The 14,578-nt window shown below is 38.7% G+C and overlaps 1 protein-coding gene across 3 annotated transcripts in view; it reads right to left on the minus strand.

Moving 5' to 3' along the window:
- Positions 1 to 461: 461 nt before the first annotated feature.
- The window catches only part of LOC143659730 (ATP-dependent RNA helicase DDX19B), a 39,722-nt gene continuing 25,605 nt past the window's right edge, over positions 462 to 14,578 (minus strand). For all 3 annotated transcript variants that reach the window (XM_077133005.1, XM_077133004.1, XM_077133006.1), the window contains exons 2-12: positions 12,603 to 12,651; positions 11,658 to 11,711; positions 10,696 to 10,831; positions 10,321 to 10,413; positions 7,230 to 7,332; positions 6,546 to 6,660; positions 4,480 to 4,657; positions 3,856 to 4,093; positions 1,874 to 2,036; positions 1,171 to 1,362; positions 462 to 764 (exon numbers count right to left, since the gene is read on the minus strand). In XM_077133005.1, the coding sequence (XP_076989120.1) occupies positions 703 to 764; positions 1,171 to 1,362; positions 1,874 to 2,036; positions 3,856 to 4,093; positions 4,480 to 4,657; positions 6,546 to 6,660; positions 7,230 to 7,332; positions 10,321 to 10,413; positions 10,696 to 10,831; positions 11,658 to 11,711; positions 12,603 to 12,651 (1,383 nt within the window). In that variant the 3' untranslated portion in view covers positions 462 to 702. The remainder of the gene's footprint in view (positions 765 to 1,170; positions 1,363 to 1,873; positions 2,037 to 3,855; positions 4,094 to 4,479; positions 4,658 to 6,545; positions 6,661 to 7,229; positions 7,333 to 10,320; positions 10,414 to 10,695; positions 10,832 to 11,657; positions 11,712 to 12,602; positions 12,652 to 14,578) is intronic.

A 14,578-nucleotide genomic window follows, 5' to 3' on the forward strand; every position in this document is an offset into this window, starting at 1 on the left:
GCAGAGACCCACCAACAATTAGATGTGTACTGCACATATATTGCACCTGCTGAGAAGGAAGTCGTGGCCCTGTGACACAAATATTCGTACAGATCTTATGTGGGCACTTAAGCTCATGCTTAGCAAAACCCTCCCTGCTGTGAGCATTAGGAGGGAGCTGGCAATACTTCAAACGAACTATCCCCCCCACGTCCAGAGTAGCAGCTCAGACACACCCCTGCTGCCTCACCCATACTCCAACACGGATGGCTGGGCTTACACTCTGACTCCATGTGGGAACTCTGTGTTCACATTTCACTTTTGTCACTTCCTCAAGAGCTGGAGGCTGGCCCCCACATTCCTAGACAGAGAACAGGCAGACACTGATACAGGAGATCATGGGGCCAGTGATTAGCCAGAGCAACTAGATCAGTGTAATTATAGGGACACGTTAGACAAAAAAAAAAAAGAAACACGGAATACCAAAAGATAAATTTCTGTGTATTCATGCCTAATCTTCAAAAGTTGTGTAAACAATTTTTTCTACCTTCCCCCATCATTTTCAGAATTTTTTATCAAGTCCAAACGTAATTTAAAATGAGGTAGGTAGTTTCTCTCTGCCTGTGCCTTCATCGTGGTGGTGACTGCTGAGGCCTGTGCTGAGAAAGCACTTGTCTCCCAGGGGGAGCGCCAAGGGTGGGCACCAGACGCTGGTGGAGCTGCTCAGTTGGCTATTTTCTCGATCTCATCCAAATCATCTGTGTCCAATCTTTCTATCTTCTTATCTGAGGGAAAAAAAGGCAAAGAGAAATCAAGCTGGGCTTACTGTGGGGACACAACAAAGTCATCTGGGAAGGGACGACACTGCAGGGAGAGAGGAAGTACACAGGTCTCTGCCCGGCCTAGGGGATATCCACCTCTCTGGCCACAGGGACCCTTTAACCCCAAAGGCTTCCAATGCCCAAGCAGGGGTCAATATTCCTGGTCACTGCCACAGCCCAGCCAAGGGGCAACTGCCATTTAAGTCCCCGAGCCCTACACTCTCTGGTGTGGTCTGGGAAAGAATCAGTGCTTAGGAAATTTGGGTAGGGACAAAGGCCTCTCTTGGGGCCACAGGAAAACCTACCCTTTGTCCCACCCGTCCCCCTGTTAGGAAAGGGCACCAGGCAGAGGCCGCTCCCGGCGACTCACTGAAATGCTCCTGGATCCTGTTCAGGATGTTCATGCTGTGCTTGCTGTCCACCATGTTCACGGCCAGGCCCCTCTTGCCGAAGCGGCCCGTGCGCCCGATGCGGTGCAGATAGGTCTCGTTGTCCGGGTTCCCGTCCTTGTCCACGGGAAGATCAAAGTTGATGACGACAGACACTTGTTCCACGTCAATACCTGCAAGAAGGAGAGGTGGAGATGGAGAAAAGGGATGGGAGGCACAAACCACTGCTGTCCACCGTCACGTCTGGCCAAGGTACTACACCAACTGCGGATGGAGGGAAGTCTGGGACGGGCTGGCTCTGGGATTCGGGGACAAGGTGCGGCGCACACCTAGGCACGTGGCAGGACCCAGAGGAAAACAATAGAAACTTGGCAGGTGCTGACCAAATAATGAAATCGGTAAGAAAACCTTGGCTAGATACAAGCAATCCAGCTAAAAACTCACTGGTTCTAAATCAGTCGGATGCCTCTTAAGTTTCCTCCCACCAAGGCGGGATGCCTGGCTTCTGTCAAACTTGTCTCCTGAAGGAAATCCAGCTTCTCCAAGGAAAGAATGTCACTACCAACCCCCACTACCCCCTGCCCCTGATCTCCATCAAACCATGTGAGATTCCCACAGACAAGGATTTCTCTAGTGGGGACAGGTACCACAAGCCAGGCAGATCAAAGCACACTCTCTGCTCACCACGGGCACACACGTTGGTGGTCACCAGAACCTTCTCTTTGCCCTCTCGGAAGCGCTCAATCACTGCAGCTCTCTGCTCCACCACCATTTCTCCACTCAGCAGAGCCACCTGGTGGCCTTCTTTTGAGAGCTCTGCTGCCAGCCAACTGGCTGTTTTGCGTGTCTAGGGTTAAAAGAATTGGTTAAATAAAGACAGCTGTAAAAAGGGGACTTGTCATTAAAATGAAAGTCCTGTGGCATTACATCAGAGGGTTAAACTCTAAATTTCTCAAGCAGAATGTTAGCCATGATTTTTGGCATGAGCTAATGACTGCTCTTGGTTTTTTGTCTGTGTGAAGTATGGTTTGGGTCAAAGGTCTTCACTCCTAATTAATCTATATTCTTAACTAAACTATAGTTTAAAGAATTGGTTTATAAGAGTAATCTCCAGAATGACTGCTCAACTCTATCTGAAATCAACTAGCCACTGAAACTTTATTTTGTTCCATCTATTTTCCCTCTTTTGGTCAAGAAGGCTTTCTCAATCCCATGATGCCAGGTCCTGGCTCATCCCTGGGAGTCATGTCCCATGTGGCCAGGGATACTTACATCCTTGGGAGTCATGCTCTGTGCAGGGGGATGGGTAGTGAGTTTATCTGTAGAGTTGGCTTAAAGAGAGAGGCCATATCTGAGCAAAAAAACAGGTTCTCTGGGGCATAATTACATGCAGGCCTAGCTTTGTCACTGCAGAAGTAAATATCATAAGGGCAAGCCTCAAGATCTAGGGCTTGGCTTATTAAATTGGGTTAATCTTATGCAAACTTTAGCCAGATACTGCAAACTACCACAGTACACCAAGCCCCAATCAACAATATTCCTGCAAACACTAGGGAGTGCCGTGGATTCTTTTTAAGCCTCTATATAAGTTTTTCTTAGTAAGTTTATTTTTTTCAGAAGCTTTAAGGTCTCCAGATTGGTCCTATGGGAGAAAAGCCCTGAAATCCAGACATACCAGTCTCCCAAGAACATCAACCAGTTTCATTTCTCTACCCCGTAAGGTCAACAACCCTTTCCATTCAGCACAAGGAAGTTAAAATGGTCATTGCCCAGATATCCCTGACAACTGAAAGATCTAATGTGGGGGGAGGAGGTGTAACTGAGAAATTAAGACTTAGCAAATCACTGTGACTACTGACTCATTATATAGATATTTCTTCAGTATCTAGTGTTTTAGAATAGCTAGAAGGAAATACCTGAAGTCACTGAACTGTGATCCAGTAGCCCTACTCTTTGATAATGACTGTACCGAAAAAAAAATTCAGGTGCCCATGCTTGTATGGACCTACTTCTACTTCTGGATATTTTGTTTTGTTCCACTGATTTTGTATGTATATATATAAAATATTACACCATTTTAGCTAACCAACATCTACTGTAAGCCTTAAAATTGGGTAGAGTACAACACTCATAGTCAACAAGAGGGAGGGTAAGGCATATGGGATATTCAGGGTTTTTTCTTTTTATTTACTTTCATGGACTAAAACATGTTCTGAAAATGATCAGTGATGAATACACAACTATGCGATGATATTGTGAACCACCTGATTGTATACTTTGGATGGACTGTATGGTATGTGAATATATCGCAATAAAATTACGTTAAAAAAAAAGTGTTAACCCTGAAAAAATAAAAAGGAACTAATTCATATTCTTGAATTAATTCATAGGATTGTTATTTAGGGATTTTTCCAAGTAATCTCCAAGAAGTGGGATCAAGAAGGTTCAGTTCTTCACAAAGTCTTCCCCTTAGAACTCACTACAACCTGAGGAGAGTATGTGTTGGGGCAGGTGCAGGTGATTCACCAGGTCTCTTCTTGTCAATTGTGCCACTCAGTGGGAATCTGGTCCTCAGTGCTACGCTGGATCTGACTGAGAGGGAGGGGGCAGGGCCACACCCTCCCACTGGTGTGCTCCCAGCAGGCCCTGCTGCTGCTGCTACTCACATGGCAGAAGATCATGGCTTGAGCAATGGTGATGGCTCCGTAGAGGTTACACAAGGCCTGGAACTTCTCGTCTCGGTTATTGCACAGGACGTAATACTGCTTGATGGTGTCCAACGTCTCCTCCTCACGCTTCAGTTTGATAATATTTGGGTCTGGAACCACTTTCTGGGCAAATTTCCACACAGAGTCTTCGAAGGTGGCAGAGAAAAGCAGCATCTGGCAGTTTCTGGGCAGCATCCTGTAAGGCAAGGTCCAGGTATTTTGTGTGATCCAGAGTCCTTTTCTGGAAGGAGCAGAAGCACAAGCCTTCTCAGGCTTGGATGGTCTTGGACCCAGGATGGTTGCCAGAGGGGAAGGTGTATCCCAGGCAGAAGCAGGGGCAGACAAGGGGTCAGTACAGGGGATGTGAGATTTCCCGGAGTCTCCTTTCCAAAACCTGGCTGGGAGTGTGGCCAATGCTGACATGGAAATGGCCCGTGAAACAAATGCTTCTGAAGGTTCTGAAGCAAAGAACCCAGCAGGAGAGAGAAGAGGGACTGGACATAACAGAAGACAGACAACAAGAAATCTTGTACTTGCAGACCAGGAGGCGGAGAGTTCCCTCCCCGCTCCGGCAGTTCCTACCTCTGGATGCGGATGCTCTGATCTTGGTGGCCCTGGGTAGCAATCATCACGTCAGCCTCATCCAGAACAAACACCTTGATCTTCTTTGGGTCGATGAACTTGAGCTTGGAGCACCAGTCCAGGACAGTCCCAGGGGTGCCTATGACAATCTGCTCAGTGATCTTCTGACCTCTTTCTACTGTGGGGACAACAAGATGTTTTCTGTGGTGTTTCCATGGCTAAAACAGTTCTCCTTTGAGAAATTCTAAAGCTAAGATGCTATTTAGATAAAACTATTTTGACATTTACACTAATAATTTAAGGAAAGGTTTAGATATCACTACAGTATCTAAAGAACATTAAAATAGACAGAAATGCTTAAAAGATACAGTAATGATACAAAAAACAAGAAGATGAAAACTTCTTCCGTGGCATTCTTCATTCTCTACAATCGTTAATTATCTTCCAAGTATCTGATACTTTAATTTCTTCATTGTCAACAGTATTCCTCCTAGAACATGCTTATATTTTCTCATAAGAAGACTTCCTCAAATTTTTATCTCTCCAGTACACTCACCCCACCACCACCCTATTCTGGGCACTAGTCATACAAGTCTTTTATCTGTAAGTTCCCTTCCCCCACTGCCAAAGTCATTAAAAAGGACTTATTTGAAGGTTTTATCTGCTGAAAGAAACTCAAATGGCCTGTCTCTTAGAAAATGTGCATCCCAGAATAGGCCAGGCAGACCATAGTACATTCCTGGCTCTGTGCAGTCCAAAACTGAGAATATAATTTGAGTAATACTGGATACTTCATTATTTGGCTTGTTGTTTTCAATCATACGATATTCACTGACTCACTTTTACATCCCTTAAGACTTATAACCTTGATTAGATACACAATTTCCCCTCTAGTTTTGGCCAAAAATTTTGCCCAAATGTGAAAGTTGAGCAAATTCAAAGTTAAGAAGAATGCTGTCTCTATTTTCAGCTAAACAAACCAATAACTGGTCCATATCCCAAAGAAAATTCTTCAGAATTCTCTGCCCTTTTAACTGAAATCTAGATTAGAAAATATTAAATGTTTTATGATTACCTTCCAAAAAGTTTTATTTTATTTACTTTTCTTTTCAAAACTGACTTCAAGTTTGCACTAGGATTTTGTACAGAGTTAATTTCTTAATCATAAAGTCAAAATTGTTTTAAAAATCCAAAGGATTCAATGAAACTTTTTCAGTTATTCAAATACTGTTTCTTGTAAAATAAACAAGAGTAGTAAAAAAAAGATTAAAAAAAGAAAAAAATTAAGCCCCCAGAATGAACAATCACAAATATTTTAGGCTTTTGTTCTTCTAGTGATATTAAAAATATATCAAACCACTAAATAAATCAGATATGGAACATTTTATAAGCAACTGGTCTGTTCTGTTCAAGAAGTGAAAGGTCACGGGGTTGGGAAGAGTGGGAGAACTAGCTCAGATTAAAAGAAACTCAAAGATATATGACAGGGCATGCACAGGTAGTTCAGTGGTATCATTCTGCCATGCAGGAGACCTGGGTTCAATTCCTGACCCATGCACTCCATAAAAACAAAAAACAAAAAACCACATTCAACAAATGGTGCTGCGATAATGGGATATTCACATCAAAAAGAATGAAATGTGATCTCCATCACCCAGCATACCAACAAAAAAAAGATAAACAACAAACAAATGTGATGCATGAATCCTGATTAGATCCTGGTACTAAAACAAAGGAGCTTTAGAAACATTTCTCGAGAAGTGAAAGGGACTGTTAATTTTCTTGGTTGTGTTAACAGTACTGTGGATATGCTGAAGAATTATGGATGCATACTAAAGAATTTAGGGACAAAGTTTCACAATGTTTGCCACTTACTTTTAAATGGTTCAAAAAATATATATACACACACATACACAAATAAGGCAAATGCGCAAAATGTTTCCAAATCTAGGTGGAGAGGACCCATGTGTTCATTACACTATTTCAATTATTTATGTATGTTTGCAATTTTTCAAAATTAAAAGAAGTAATTGGTTTAATGATTAGGATTACATACTCATACTCACATTTATTGCCTCGAACAGCATAAGCTAGCTTCAGTTCAGGATAAAATTTGCCCATCTGCTCTATCACATTTCCTGTTTGAAGGGCGAGTTCATAAGTTGGGGAGAGGCACAAACACTGACAGGGAAAGAGTATAGAATGAGAATTTAAGACAATAGCTCTTTTGCAATGGGGGATTCCCACTAGGACTTAATCATTCCTCCAGAATGAATATGCAAATTAAATTGCAGGCCATTTGATTCTTTAAGCTGCAGAGTTACAGCTGAAATTCTTAGCGTCATGGCTCTTAGGGGTTAGAACTCTGGCTTGGTAGAAACACTTGAAGACAGCTGTTGGCAACTGGAGCATAAAAACAGACACCTGAGCAAGGATCTGGACTTCCAATTAGAGATTAACTCCCTTTTCATTAATCAAATAGTTCTCAGAACATTGTAATGGATCACAGTTGTGGATAAAGGAGATCTTTCTGAAGTAAAGGACTCAAGCCTGTCAGCAGTATCCCAAAACTATCAGACCGTGGAAAGTGGAATTTTGTTGCTACTACAAGATCAATCGTCGCTTGAGCTCAACTTGAGGAGTTTCAGTTTATGGAAAGAGTAATATATATGGCTTGATTTTTAATCCATCAAATGGAATTCCCTTCTTGTTATGGGTTGGTAGAAAACTGAAATTCACCAAGTACTTACCTGGGGGTATCTGTTTGTAGGTTCTACTTGGCTGAGCATGGCCAATACAAAGGCAGCTGTTTTACCAGTACCAGACTGAGACTGGGCAATCAGGTTCTGTGGGCTGGACAAGAAAACAAACCATTTAGGAGCTTAAATCTCAAATATCATTTTGGTTAACAAAAATTAAGAATAAAGCTTAATTAAAGGATGAGCAGTCAAAATTATTTTATAGAAGGAGACCTTGGATTCTATAGCACTTGCATATGTTAGCTTTACAAGTCCAGAACACAACAGAATTTTTAAAAAGATTTATTTATTAATTAAAAAAATAAGAAACAAAATAAAACAACATACATAATCAGTAATTCACAATATCATCACCTAGTTGCATATTCATCATTTCTTAGAACATTTGCATCCATTCAGAAAAAGAAATAAAAAACAATAGAAAATGAAATAAAACGAAAACAGAAAAAAAATTATCCTACCATACCCCTTACCCCTCGCTTTCACTGAGCACTTCACTGATCACTTGCATTTCAAACTAAATTTATTTTAACATTTGTTCCCCCTATTATTTATTTTTATGCCATATATTCTACACAGTCTGTTGACAAGGTAGATAAAAGGAGCATCAGACACAAGGTTTTCACAATCACACAGACACACTGTGAAAGCTATATCATTATTCAATCATCTTCAAAAAACATGGCTACTGGAACACAGCTCTACATTTTCAGGCAGTTCCCTCCAGCCTCTCCCTTAAATCTTGAATAACAAGGTGATATCTACTCAATGCGTAAGAATAACCTCCAGGATAATCTCTCGGCTCTGTTTGGAATCTCTCAGCCCTGTTTGGAATCTCTCAGCCATTGACACTTTGTCTCATTTCCCTCTTCCTCCTTTTGGTCGAGAAGGTTTTCTCAATCCCTTGATGCTCAGTTTCAGCTCATTCTAGGGTTTTTCTCAATCCCTTGATGCTGAGTCTCAGCTCATTCTAGGATTTCTGTCCCACGTTGCCAGCAAGGTCCACACCCCTGGGAGTCATGTCCCACGTAGACAGGGGGAGGGTGGTGAGAGTGCTTGTTGTGTTGGCTGGAGAGAGAGGCCACATCTGAGCAACAAAACAGGCTCTCTTGGGGGTGACTCTTAGGCCTAAATTTTAAGTAGGCTTGACCTATCCTTCGCGGGGTTAAATTTCACATGAACAAACCCCAAGACTGGGGGCTCAGCCTATAGCTTTGGTTGTCCACACTGCTTGTGGGAATATCAAGAATTCAACTTGGGGAAGTTGAATTTCTCCCCGTTCTCACAACAGAAATTTTTAAAAGGTGAGTCAGTTCATGTTACACCCCTGCTCAAACACCTTTCAATCACTGTCTGTTTCACTCAGAGTAAAAATTGAAGTACTAATAATGGCCTATAAGGTCCTACCTGATCTGACTCCCCTCTCTGCTTTCAACCCTTACTACTCTTCCCCTTTACTCACTTAACTCTACCATAACAGCCCCAGTGCGCCTCTGACAACATACCAGGTCTGCTCCCACATTAGGGTTTCTAATTGGTTCACTCTTCCATGTGGAACAATTGTCCCTAGATAACAACATGGCTAAATCCTTTCTTCTCCTTCAAATCTCTGTTCAGACATTTGCTATCTGATAAGATCCTACCCTAACCACTTGATTTAAAATTGCCATTTAAAATTTAAAACTGCAACCTACTCTAAAATACATTAAAAAATAAGATGTAGTGGGTACAAGATAGTTCAGTGGTAGAATTTTTGCCTGCCATGCAGGAAACCTGGGTTTGATTCCTAGCCTATGTACTTTCCCTGCACCAAAAAAAAATCAACAAATGGTACTGCAATAATGGGATAGTCACGTGGAAAAATGTGACCCCCCATCATACAAAACAAACAAACAAAACAAGATGTATTGGTACTCCCAATCTTTATTACACTCTTTATTTTACCCATAGCACTTAGCACCTTTTAACATACTATACATATTTTATTTAGAGTAAGAATAAATTATCTATACCCAAGAATAGAAGGTAAGCTCTTTACAGACAAGAATTGTGGTCTGCTCTGTTCACTAATATATCCAAGGGCCTAGAACATTACCTGGTACATAACAGTTACTTAATAAATACTTGCTAATGAAGAAAGGTACCAGATCATTCTCTCAGGTTTCTTCTATAAAAATGAGCTTCTACAAAAGCATCAAGATCCACAAATAAAAATGACAAATGAGAAACAATCTAATAAATATTCCATTTATCCACCTTTATGCATGCTCAAAATTCCAAACTAAAAAAGATACCCGTCTTGAAAGTGTCACTGTTTTGATAAAGAACAAAGAAATCTTTGAGAAAATACAGACCTAAAATAACTATTTCTAGAAAAAGAGAAAAAGGTATTTCAGGACTTAGGATTATAAGCAGTAAAATTTTACTTTTACATAATCATATATTATTAAGATATCAATTTTTATAAAATGTTCCTCATGCTCCATAACCTTGTTACTCAAAATATGATCTGAAATAAACCATCTATTTATTAGAAATGTAGAACCTCAGTTCCCACCTCAGCCTACCGAATCAGAATCTGCATTTTAATGAATTCCTATGAGAGTCACATGTCAATTAAAGTTTGAGAAGCATTCCGCCAGAAAGCAACCTTAGTGATTATACTATTCAGATATCCTAGAATCCAGTTTTTTGCTACAATGTCTGACACAATAAATTTTATATATCCATTTAATGGAAATCATAGTAGTCATTAAGCATATGTGAATGATATAAACATATATTTATTGAAATAGAAAGATGATCATATAACTAAAAATAGACAAAAAAGCATATAAATTATTATATATGGTTTTATCATTTTAATTTATACATATATGTTTACATAGAAAAAACGTCTAGGCATTTCTACTCCAAAATATAAATAGTGTATAGGAGAGGGAGACCACAGATTTCTTTTTTCTTATTTCTCATATTTTCTAACTTTTTTACAATGTGTGTACATTACTAAGTATAACTTTTTAAAATAATTAACATTTTAAAAATTAAGTAGTAAGATGGCCAATTGTTTTGGGATACATACGGTTCAGCAAGCATCAAAGGCAATGCATTCTCTTGTATCTTTGAAGGACGGTTGAAGCCCATGGCATAGACTCCCTGGAGAAGCTGTGGTTTCCTAGAAAGATAGTTAAAAGATTAAATTCTTTGTGGTTGAAGAAAGAAGCAAAATATCTGGGAGCTTTTGGCTTGTCTGTTTAAACAGCTAAATGAGCACAATGTGTGACTTCAACTAAAGCTTTTTCAGATTACCTAGAAATTTTACTTAGCACAAAGTATCTGAACTCTTTTATTACACTTGTGTTAGTTACAAATTTTCTACTGAGATGAAAAAATATATAAAACGGTCCTAGGATCTCTAAACAAACAGGGGAGAGTCAGAAAGTAGACAAATACTCACAAGCAAAGTTCTTCGAAAGACTTCACTGAGTAGAGGGGAGAATTTGGATCCCTCTGCAGGACTTCCACTTGGTTTGTGTTATCAACAAGGTTGCTTCTTATCAGTTTATTGAGTAAAGACTGGGCGGCCCTGTCCTCTGTCAGAAAAAAGAAGTGAAAGTTTTAAGTTCATGAAAGCCACAAAAAGCTCATCTGAATTCGATTGTCATTGGTATTTTAAGTAATTATAGGCATATATCGGACCTTCTAATTCAAGGTACATCACAGTTTTGATTTTTAAATATAGTTAAAAGTTTATTAAAGGGAAAGGTTATAATACCCATACGATACCCTGTGTGGGCCTCATATCCTTCTCCAGAAATCAATTCTAAAAGCCTCCTTCTTTTTCTTTTTATTGAGATATCTTCACACACACACACACACACACTCACACACACAGAGTCCATCCAAAATATACAATCAATGACTCACAGTACCATTACACAGTTGTGTAAGCCCTCCTTACTTGAGTCTATCTATTACTATCTAGACCCAAATGTTGATTCCCCAATTTGTACTTAAAATAAACTTAAATATCACACAATGAAAAAAACAGGAATTAAAGCCTATATCTTGATATCATACATACTCTTCACTTCTGGGCACCCATGTTAAATATATCTAAGCATCAAGTTTAATTTTATCAGAGTACAGGATGCAATTAAAACTTTCTTTTATAATGCCCTGTACAAGGTAGGCACTCAGAAAATATTTCCTGCTGCTGCTGTTCATCAGTTATTCAGAGTAAAATTTTTCTAAAATGTAAGCCATTGGAATTCCTTCACCCTTAACTATCATATGTTGAACTTTTATACTAATACACTGTGACCCCCATTAAAGTCAAGCCACCAAGTTGGGTGTATCATAACAATCCATTCTCTTATAATGTAGAGCCTCCCTTCTATAACTCTAAGTCAGTGTTACCTTTTTCTTCTTCATCTATCTTCTCTGTATTAGTATTGGTCTTGACAACAGCACCTTTATCAGACACAAAGCGGCCATCATTCACAATCACATCCCATACCCAACAGCTGAGACAATTCAAATTCTATGAGACACTAGAAATGTAAAGGCCTGGGGAGCAAAAAAATAAATGAGGAAACCAAGCTATGGTAGAAACATTTTATTCTTCCTCAATAAACAGAGGTATGAAACACTGTTGCTTACACTTCAATTCCTTCCTATTCCAAACTCGAAAATTAATATTAATTTCCCTCACAGTGTCAAAATTTTTGAAATGCATGGAAAGATGATTTCAGCAGTTAATGATCAGAAACCACCTTTATGCTCAATACAGAAGATTTATGCAAATCATATTTTATCAATATATGAATACAAAATCATGTTTATAGGCTGATTATTTGAAAAGTACATTCAAATAATGCTTTTTGAAAACTAGAACTTTAACAAGTATGTTATGTAAAAATATCCAAAGCATAAAGAAAAAGATTATAAGTGAATTCAGAGTGAGGGAAATGTTACATCCCTGTCCCCTCCCCATAATATTAAGCACATAAACAAACATTTAATGGAAATTTAAATTTTTGATGCATCTAATCTCAGAATAATTAGGACAGGTAAACTCTTCAGCTCACATTTTGTCTAGCTCATCCCAAATAAAGAAACTTTCATAAAAATAACATGTAATTTGGCAGTATTTTTCCATGGTTAGTAATAAACTTAATAATTTATAAGTCAATTAGTCTTCCTCATATTTGTAATAAGCAAACTCTCGTTATGTAATCCAGTTCATTGATTCCTAGACCAAATAACTACCAGTATATGCCAGTCGCCTGTCTGGTACATACCATTTAACATAAATGCTAAAGTAAATCACATTTGTTTTAAAATTAGCTTTCTGTTACTCACCATTGGCATCTGTTTTGATTTTTTCTTCTTTCAGATGCAAGTTGCTTAACTAAATAGAAAAAATGGAGGGGAAAAGGTATCAGGCAAATCACTTGAAAGATTTTGAATCAACAGAGCCTCCCCAACGAAGCTGGAAGAGAAAATGAGCCAAGATCTATTCACAGTTTGATTGTTCTGCTAGGTTTTGGAGTGGGAATAAATTCAGTTGTAGAAAAATCATAGAGAAGTTCAAAATCCATTCTTCTTAATTATAATCCCTAGAGAGAGACATAATTTGTGTTTGCTTACTGCCCTAATTACAAAGACCCTCTCACTGGAATATCATTAGAGTTGTCATTCTTTCACATTTCAAATGAGAGGAAATTTAAAGAGAAATTGGGAAATATAGTCACACTTCACCAAGGAATGCCAACTTCAGAGGACAGCAATGCAAAGCACCTTGGGGAAAGAATCCATTATGAAGCAAAATATATTCAAGCCAGAGAATGTCAGCATGCCTACATGCAACCTCATATTCAAGTCACCTTGTGCCAGATGTTTATATTTTAAATGGGGAACAGCCTGGAGCATCACAGCACACTCTGTCAATGCCCCTCAGGGTGAAGTGGGAAAAGAGAGGAAGAGACAATCAAATAGACATTTCAAAGACAGAATTATCTAGGACTTTGATCAAACGTTGTAAAGTAGGGATAACCTGGAGGATTTATGTGCCCTATAAGAATGCAAATAACTTAAATAACTTAAAATCTTTGGATCTAGCACAAAGCAGGTATTCTAATCATAACACATTTACATTAAGTAGGCTTAAAATGCCATCTAGCATAGGATAGAAGAATGAAAATTACCACAATAAAATGGGAATTCCTGAACACCATCTATGCAGACAGGTTTTTTATAAGATCATTTCTGACTTTCCTCTAAATCCAAGAGGGGGAAGAGGGATGGACAGGGAGGATTGAAAAAAAATTGTCTAATGGTAGATAGCTGGGAAAGGAGGAGCTTTCCTGCTATTGATGGAAACTGTCAAGGGAGTTTCTTGTGTCTGTGTCTACTTTGGGTTTCGGTGGGTGAGTGGATCAGAGGGGAAACAAACTAGAGAGACTGCAAGAAAATATATCACCATAAAGCAGTATAATATACCTTCATTAATTCTGAAGGAGAGAGAAAACTAACATAATAATTATGAAGCAACTGGCACAGTACAAGATATCTAGCAGGTGTTCAATACATTTTAGTCTTCACTAAAGCACTCCTTCATATCCTGCCAGTGAACCTAAACTAGTCTGAGCAGAACTCAGAGTTATTGAGGGGGTAGGGGGAAGTGGCAGAGGGGGACTAGTTGATAGACTTATTGACAACATTTACAAGAGTAAAGTTAAAAATACTCACTCCTATAGGGTTAATTGCTATCTAAAATAAATAAATAAATAGCTGAGGTATAAATGAAATAATGAGATTTAAATGAATTAGAAATATCAATCACTGTTAAGCATTTTTAAATCCAATGATAAAAGGAAAAAACATTCTTTTGTTGCTGTATCATTCAAACAGAGGTTAACACGGTGAATTGTGATGGTCAAAATAACTAAAATGAAATGGGTAGGAAAAGTTGGTAGCAACAATGTAAATGAAACCAACAGATGCCACTATTTTTTCTTTGGCATAGACAGGCACCAGGAATCAAACACAGGTCTCCAGTATGGCAGGTGAGAATTCTGTCACTGAGTCACCGTCGCAGTGCCCACTAGATGCTATTTTTTTTAATTTATTTATTAATTAAAAAAAGAAACAAAATAAAACAACATACATAACCAGTAATCCACAATATCATCACCTAGTTGCATATTCATCATTTCTTAGAACATTTGCATTAATTCAGAAAAAGAAATAAAAAGACAACAGAAAAATAAATAAAACTAACACAGGAAAGAAAAAAAAAGATTATACCTATCATACCCCTTACCCCTTGCTTTCAT

This window comes from Tamandua tetradactyla, chromosome 16 (assembly GCF_023851605.1).
Source record: "Tamandua tetradactyla isolate mTamTet1 chromosome 16, mTamTet1.pri, whole genome shotgun sequence".
NCBI lineage: Eukaryota > Metazoa > Chordata > Mammalia > Pilosa > Myrmecophagidae > Tamandua > Tamandua tetradactyla.